Consider the following 9,021-nt stretch of genomic DNA (forward strand, 5'->3'; position numbering starts at 1 on the left):
TACTTTCTTCTTGTTGTAAACGCTTATCACACACTAGATAAGTGCAACAAATAAAATTTATGTCTTTACAATTGCAAATTAAATGCCATACCTTATCCTATTAGAAAAAATATGCAACTTAAAAATATATTTTATGTTATATAAGCATAAAAGATGACTTTGAACTGTACATGGACATGGAGGGTTGAAGAAGTTTAACAAATATTACTTTTCTTATTTTCTTAGAGTGTTACTACTATCACACCAACTGTGTGCAATTCTTTGGTGTATTACATAGAAATTGGTGTGGCATTAGTAAAAGTTGGTGTGGCCATAACTGCTCTATTTTATTATTCATTTTAGAGTTTTCAATTTATGTAGGTTGAAGGACACAGGTTAAATGTATATAATAAAAACTTTCAGCATCGGATACAACTTCTGCCTCTATATATTGTTTCAGAAGAATATATAATATATATTTTTTTTTATAAAAAAAACCTTTAGCAACTGATGTTATTATCTGCTACTATATGTATTATATTCTATTTATTTTAAATGACCTATTGCAGTGGATAATAAAATGCGCCACTAAAGGTATTACCTACTATAGCAAAACAAGATGTCCACCACTACATTTAGTTCTGTTGCTCATTAGTCACAATAGTTTTTATTGGCAGAAAAGGTACCCTATAGTGATAGAAAAATTCGTAGTTGTAGCTCAAAAATGTTGTAGTGAAATAGGAAAAGAAATTTCTTCTAATGGTCTTCTTGTCTGCATCGCCACCTATCTCAAATCTAAATTTTTTTGATAAACAACAATGAGTCCTAGAACTCTATAGGATATACCTTTCTTTCCAAAGATTATAAAATTATAAACAAATATGGCATGCTTCAAACACATATAACGAAATCAATAAAATACATCTATAGGAATATGTACATACAAGTATGTGTCACAATTATTTTTTTCTTTTCAAACAAACATATATATAATAAAATGCATAAGGCTCAATTTTCATACCAGCTCAACTAAGCTTTCCTTGCTGATTTTCACACCAGTTCAACTAGACTCTCAATCCCAAAACAAGGAATCTTCTTCGAGGGTACTTTTTTTTTTGTTTAAGAACATTTTATTCAACTTGTTCCCTTTATGATGAACATTTCCTCCCTAAGATTTTCAACCTCATAAATAACCAAACACATTTGAAAAGCACACGCATAACATATACAAAAAGTAAAATTAAAAACATTTTTATGCCTTTAAGAAAATCAAAGAAAATCCTACACTATATTGTCTGATTCACACTCATCTCATATTAAAATCATAATATTTAGAGAGAAAGAAGTCACCTACTTGATATTTGAATAAAAGAATTTACTAAGTCTTCAAGCATTTCTTTCCGGTTCACATTTTGTCGCCATTAGCAATGATCCACAAGCACAAGGGAGTATAAAGTGAGTTGATGGCAAATTTTTCAAAATTTTTTTTTTTTTTAACAAATAAAATGAACAAAAAGAAAAAAAAGATGAAGTGAGATGATGAAGAAATGTGATTGTAATGCTAGAACAAGATGGTCACAGCCTTTTAGAGGGTCACCATAGTCAACCCAACGTCCCAAGTTGTTTCCATTCTCTTCCACGTTTCTTAGTATTTGGAGTAGTATCTCCTTCAATTTCTTTTCAAAATTGATTTAGAATAACGCATTAACATGACATTAGGTCCATTCAACCAATAACGATCAAGAGAATCTAGACAAACGTCCAAGATAAAGTCTCCAAAACCTTCTAACCTTTAAAAGACAATTGGGCTTCCAACTTTATTCATGTCTCCACATAGAGGCCTATACAAGTATTAATTTTATTTTACTTAATTTCTTTCCAATATCTTGGGCCTAACCCACCACTGTTTTAGATCAAAACATTGAACCAAAAATAAAAAATAAAAAATTAGATAAAATCATTGCTTTTATTTATTTATTGTCTAACTTAATGTTTTACCAATTCGGAACTATAATAAAATTTGACCAAGTTAATTTTAGACTAAAATTTAGCTAAGGTATTACAACTACGATCAAAGAGTGAAAACCAAAGTCAAAGACAACAAGCAACCAAGAATAAAAGTCTTTTGGCTTCTTCACAAGATGTACTTAAAAGTCCATTTAAGGCCTAAAGCCGCCCAATTGACTTAAGTTCACATTTCTCCCATTGATTTTCCACTAATGTATGCTCATGCCTTCCACCTCAATCCATTAATCTTTGTCGTCCACTAATTAACCCATTCTCATCTTATAAATAGCCTTCATTTCTTCACAAAGAAGACACTATGCAAAGACCATGTCATATTTCTCCCCTCCATCTTCTTCTATAGTTCTTGTAATTCTTAGTTTAATTTTTGTTGTAAGTTGAAGAAGAGGGAAGGTTCTCGAAGATTGTAAACTCAAGATCAATCCAAGCATCTCTTTTTCTCTTAATTTAGCGTAGATCTTGCAAAATCCTCCTCTTTTAGGAAAATTGAGGAAGTCATGAGCAAGTTGTAGTTAGTTTAGTTCATTTAATTTATGTTCCTAAAACTCTTAACGATTAATAGATTTCTCTTCATTAAAATCTTGTCTCTTAATTTTATTAAGTATATTTTTCATTATCCTTCATCATAAGTTATGATCTTTCATTTTTGGGTTAACTCCAATTATGAAAGATGGACAAAATGATGGAAGATCATTGAGAAATATTCTTCATAATGGAAGGAAACTTTGGACACTTGGACTATTGGACTATTGGACATTTTGAACTATCTTTTGAATCAAGATCGTTTACCCGGTCTTAATTTGAGTTAAATAAAATGACACTAAATTAAAGGACTAATACTAACTATTAACTCATCTCATGGTGGGATCAATTCCCTTAGACTTTTTAACTTGCTTTCTTTCTTGTATTTACTTTTGTGTAATTTTAATTTTTAGCTTACAATTCCATTCTATTTTAAAAATCTACTGTTTTTCTTGTTAATTTTAGTTAAATTTTGACTACCACTCGTTTTTCCGTAGATCGACCCTTACTTACCAACCCTAGAAAGATAAATTTTGTATTTATTCCATGACAATAGAGTAACATCATTTTTACAACGAACAGTGACCAAATCCTTGATACTTGAAAAACCGACGGGAAATGTTATTAGAATAGTTAGGATGGCTCGAACTAGCTGCTCTATCATGCTTCAGAGATAACTTAAAGTTGGGTGCTTTGCTTGTCGAAGAAGACTTGGAAATAGAAACATGTCCCTCGTTAGAAATTCTTTCTTTTTCCCAAATCCAAGAATTACTCTCACATGCTTATTTGAGTTATTAGCCCACCTTGATTGCTAGCTTGAAGGTGTCATTGTAAGTGTAATAAGGTTGTAGCTGAACTATGTTGCAAATCTTTAACTGTAATCCACCAACATAATAGGCTGGGCAATGGTTTGGTCCTTTAGTACGAAAACATCACAACGCGTCATAAGATGATCAAACTAAGTTGTATATTCTTTTGCAAGCAGAGCCTTTTTCTTGAAATTATAGAACTTGAGAAAATAAAATATTGTCGATTGTGCTTTGGTAAAGATTTCTTTTTTAGTGTTTTTTGTTTTAATTTTTTCCTACATAAAAATTTTGCTCATTTCTTCGTGAACTCATTGATTTTTGAGATGTTCCCACCATATCGAGGCATGTTTCTTCAACTTTATCGCAACTAGCTTAACTTTGCGATCATTTGGAACATCTTTATGATAATAATAAAAAATAAAAAAACCTTTCAACAGTGTTAAAACATTCAATTAACTCCTCTAGATGCATCCTTCTTTCAAACTTTGGAATATCAACTTCGACATCGTAATCTCATTGGAAAAAACGTTTTATCTAGCTCGACATAAGGGAGATTTTCTCCATCATATGCTTGATGACGAAAGCGGTGGAAGGGGTTAATCACCTCTACATCGGATGCTTCTTGCTGTGAATCATCATGTTCCAAAGGTTCATAGCATTATAAATAATTCTAGAGTTGTTGCACTTTACTAATCAAATGATCCATGTCAATGTCACGTAGGTCTCATTCATGAATTGGAGTTTCTTCGATATTAGGCACACACCAACGACGACCAACCACTACAAAACGAAGGAGGTTCTATTATCAATTCTGACATTGAAAAATAGAGACGTGACAAAGAAATATATAAAAGTCATAATTTAGATTAATTTAGCTCTCCGCCCATTGGAAATCCACCAAGGGATAAGAACAAGCACTACGTGAAAATAGGAAAATTCGACGGACCAAGGCCCAAGAATTTTAGAAACTGAATTTTGATGGTCTAGGACCGTTGAAATTCTAGATATTCCCAGATTTGACTGCTTAGAGCTGTCGAATTTCTCCCACCTTCATTAATTTGACAGTTTTGGCCCGTTAAAAAAAAAGTTTGACAAAGAAAAATTCGACACCAATTCTACCCTTTTGTCTTTCAAATTTGAGATTTTTTTCACATTGTGAAGGGAATCAAAAAGCTCCTTCTTCAAAAGTCAAGTGCTGAACTTTGTTCAAATTCTATAAAAATTGTCCTGTTCAACACAAATCTAAGAACTTAAAGAAACTACTTCATCTTAAACTTAGCCTCTAAGAAAGATGGGCTACAACTACCAAATCCAAAGCCTAAGAAAATGTGCTGCATCAAAATCCAAAAAATGTAAACAAAAACAAAAAAAAAATCATTTTCATTTTTGCAGTCAGCTCAAACACCCTTCACTGTTTTACTCATAACTTTTTAAAGAACTTTTCGACCATATTTGATTTGCTTCATTTGGTGTTGTGAGGAATAGAAAATTTAAAGATGAAGGTAGCCCAAAATCTTGCTTTGCTGGATACATTTGGGTTGGGCCTATCAATCCTTGTATAACACTCCAAGGTAATAAAGGAGCATTTACTTTAAAATCTGTTGCCTTATTTTTACTATAATGCATTGGAGTGCTCGTGAAACTTTTATTCTAAATAGTCTCTTTATTTTTATTTTCACAAAATTTCATAAATTAGTGTATTATAAGATAAAGTTATTGTGCCAAAAGAAGTTCACCAGATAGAAATGTGAGACATATAATTAGCTCCTCAAGTATTGTATCCCTACTCAAATATTAAGTTATAAACTGAAGATGGACACTTGCATCACGGGTGATAATGGGTCTATTCCGATTCAGATCCTAATTAAATAATTTGAACTGAAATACAAGTACTCTTACGCTCATGATTTTTAAACTCGGTATTTGGTCTAGTCTCATTCAGCTCTGATACCAAGTTGACTTGGACGATACGTCTCGTTTTGTTCGAGTCGTCTCGTTCGACATTGAGATAATGATTTTTAACCATTTAAAAAATCTGAAAAAATCTAAAAAATTCAGGAAAAATTCAGAAATGATTCCTATTAAAAAATGAACCCAATATATATATATATATATATATATAAAATTAATTTTTTTTCATAATATACCTATCAAAATAAATAAAGTAAATATTTACAAGTCTTTCTTCCATGAACATCTTGGAAATTAACCATGGATCTTGAACCAGAACCACAGAGATTAAATCACCACCATTAAAATCTAGAAGAAACATATTCTTCATCTGTGATGATATTTATAATAATCAAACAAATGAGTAAAATAAATTCATATAGATCAATCCAAAATTAATGATTTTAGCAAGTATTTTTTTCTTGTATTTAATGTTTTTTGGCAAATGGGGACCTCCATGAAATGTCCTTCTCTAGTTGCTCTCTATAAATTCAATATGTAAATTAAGAGAAACTAACACAAAATTTATTAAAACATGAAAATAAAATAACAAAAATCACTTGCATTGATGCACCTACCAAACAAGCTCAAATCCAAGATAGATAAAAATCAAAAAAATCACTTGGGATTGTAAATTTAATAAGAAACCTAAAGACTTGATGGTTGATTGTGAAGTACAACCGAATACAATAACCTTGACCTTATGTCTTCATAATTAAGTCAAATAATGGGTATTGTTCTGCAATTAAATATAATCTATAAAGGAACAATAAATAAAATACTCCAATTCAGTATGTCAATATTGAGAGTAAATTAAGAAGCACAAATCTCCCAATTAATCATTAAAAATCATCAACTTAACAACAAAAGATGAAAAAGATAAAGTTTTCTTCAAAATCTTGACTTTTTCTTGTTCACTTGGTAGAGAAAATAAAAAAATAATAGAGGAAAATTAATTTGAGGGGTGAAATAATAGAAGATTGAGGCTTAACTTGGTGGAGAAAATGAAGTTTTCTCCTAAAATCTTATATTTTTTTATTCACTTGATGGAGAAGATGAAGAAATAATTGAGGAAAATCGATTTGGGGGTAAATAATTGAGGATTGAGGTAAAACTCGGTTATCTCGATTAACTCGGATAAGATTTTGAAAACCTCATCCGATACAACTCGTTTATCTCGCAAATTAACATAATATCTGCGTTGTCTCGTATATCTCATTCGTGTCGTTCGAGTTCTGTGAAAATATCGTCCGAGACGACTTGCTTATCTCACAATACGCGATTGTCTCATGACACATTGTGAGTTGGTCTCGTTAGGTTCCGATACCGAGTTAACTCGGACGATACGTCTTGGTCTTAGACGAGTTTAAAAACCATGCGCATGCTCTGATTCGTTGGAAAAAAAAAAAAAGAGGGACAACGATCACAAAGACTTAATTTTTGAAAATATGTATCAAAAAGTCTCTTCTAAAAAAATATGTACTCTTTAATACTCACTTTATCAAATATTTATCTATAAAAGATTTTTAAAGCAAAAAATGTCGTAATTACCCTTTTAAATTTTTTTTAATTTAAAGATACATGTTTATTTGAGAATATTTGAAGTATTCATATATTTTAAAATTAATAACATTTCCCTTAACTATGATCATTTCCCTGGACCAGTACCAATTTCAGTTCGGTCGGGTTAAATGGGTTCCCACCTACACTCTTACTTGGATTAATAAAAAGGAAAATGACCATACATGACCTTATCTTTTCTAAATTGTTCGACAAGGTCACCTATCAAACAAAGTAAATGACCACCGGTCTATTATTATCAGACCATCCGCACGTGCATGTAACTTCATTTTCAATAAAAACATTTATACATAAATTCTATATTTTTAGCCGATATTAAATAATACAAAATACATATAAATATGAAATATCTTACTCGTAACGTTCCGTTACTAACCAACCCGAGACACATATCTTCAATGTATCGGATCCCGAAACACCATCAACATCTGCAACTCTTAAGCGGGAATCCACAAAGACAGTCGTTATTCACGAATGAAGAAGCTTCAAGATGATCAAAAGGAGACCCAGAAGGAATCCTTCCACACAAATGGTTGTTACTAAGATCCAAATGACCGATATACGAAGCACTGGTTATTGATTTTGGTATCGGTCCTTTTAGCTTATTATATGCAAGATCCAAAGCCGTAAAATATGTTCTTGGCTTAAAAACATCTGGTATGTTACCATCAATCACGTTGTGACTAAGATTTAAAATGCTCAAACCCGACGACCCATTCAACAAGCTAATCGGGATCCAACCCGATATCAAGTTGTTATCGAGATTCAACGTTGATAAGACTGGCATTTTCCCGATCGATTCAGGTATTGGGCCGGATAATCGGTTAGAAGACAGATCCAAGTCAGCAAGTCGGTAGATATTAGAAATGGAGCTCGGGATTAAACCAAAGATCCGATTCCGGCTCAAAAGAGCTCGGCTTAACATTCTAAGTTTTCCAAAATTCCGTGGAATCTGTCCTCTAATTCGATTGTTTCTAAGATCAAGATGCATTAACTGGGTCATATAAACAATCGAACGAGGAATCTTTCCCGAGATGAGATTATCGGCAACATTTAAGACAGTGAGGTGCTTGAGATTCCCTATATCCATCGGTAATGGGCCGGAGATTCTATTTCCGATGAGATCGAGGATTTTAAGGTAAGTAAGTGAGGTGATGCAAGAGGGAATCTCCCCGGAGATTCCCTTCCAATCGGCGATTATTATGTTGGTGAGGCTGTCGAGTTTACAGATTGCAGGAGAGATTGTGCCCGTCATGTAGCCAGAACGGTGGGGATTTTCGAAAATCGGATCTTCTGACTCGCCTCGTAGGTTTAGATCGGCGACTCGGCCAGTTGTTGGATCGCAATGGACGCCGTACCAGTTGAGGCAACAGTCGTTGCCCGTCCATGAGTTGAAGATACCCAAGTTGGTTTCTTTTAGAGAAGATTTAAAGGTGAGAAGAGCTGCCCGGTCTGACGGTGGGCAGGAATTAACGGAAGAGGTAACGGAGAGGATAATGAGTGAGAAGAAGAAGATACCGATTATGCTTACACCCATAATGTAAAATTCTAAACTAAAGAGTGTGTGTGAGTCTAACGTTAACTTAAGTTGGAGATGAAGATAGGGGACTCACGTCGTTTTTATACATCTATGGTGACGAATTTGCCCCTTGTTTAATTAAAAATTACGGGTGAAATTTATTACATGTAAGAGGGATAAGTTGCTGAGTGAATTAAATACACCCCCTCCAAGGTTTTTTTTTTTTTTGAATGTTGGAGATATTCTCAAGTATTGTCTTAACTTTATAAGTTGGAGAATTATGAATCATCCCATTTTTTGTAAACCATTTTTAACCCATACATTGAAAAAAGATTTGGCACAATGTTTGGCTCTCTTTGTGAATATTGAATTATGTGTTTTAAAGTTTTATGCATAATTAATTTTACATGACGAGTACATGTATAATTTTAAATATGTGCAAGTCACTTTATTGCAATAAATTAAATAATTTACCATAAAGATTGAAGAATTCCAACATTATTAATTTTAAAAATGAAAATCAAGAGTTTTGACCATAGATTATACGTGACAGTATTTAAATAATTGAGTCATGATAATATGACTCGTCAGGTGGCATACATAAATAATTGACTATAGATTAAGGAAATGTTGGTA

General features: G+C 32.4%; 1 protein-coding gene across 1 annotated transcript; it reads right to left on the minus strand.

Moving 5' to 3' along the window:
- Nucleotides 1–7,098: 7,098 nt before the first annotated feature.
- On the minus strand, nucleotides 7,099–8,469 carry LOC147400492 (uncharacterized). Its single transcript, XM_086446190.1, has one exon. It carries the CDS (start codon nucleotides 8,401–8,403, stop codon nucleotides 7,288–7,290), a length of 1,116 nt encoding a protein of 371 aa, XP_086302316.1. The 5' UTR covers nucleotides 8,404–8,469; the 3' UTR covers nucleotides 7,099–7,287.
- Nucleotides 8,470–9,021: the final 552 nt, after the last annotated feature.

The sequence above is a fragment of the Akebia trifoliata genome, chromosome 6 (genome assembly GCF_017979445.1).
Source record: "Akebia trifoliata isolate Shusen 1 chromosome 6, ASM1797944v1, whole genome shotgun sequence".
Classification (NCBI taxonomy): Eukaryota; Viridiplantae; Streptophyta; class Magnoliopsida; order Ranunculales; family Lardizabalaceae; genus Akebia; species Akebia trifoliata.

Bases quoted from the DNA above. Each gene is read 5' to 3' on its own strand.
- LOC147400492 (XM_086446190.1), bottom strand. From the start codon at position 8,403: ATGGGTGTAAGCATAATCGGTATCTTCTTCTTCTCACTCATTATCCTC.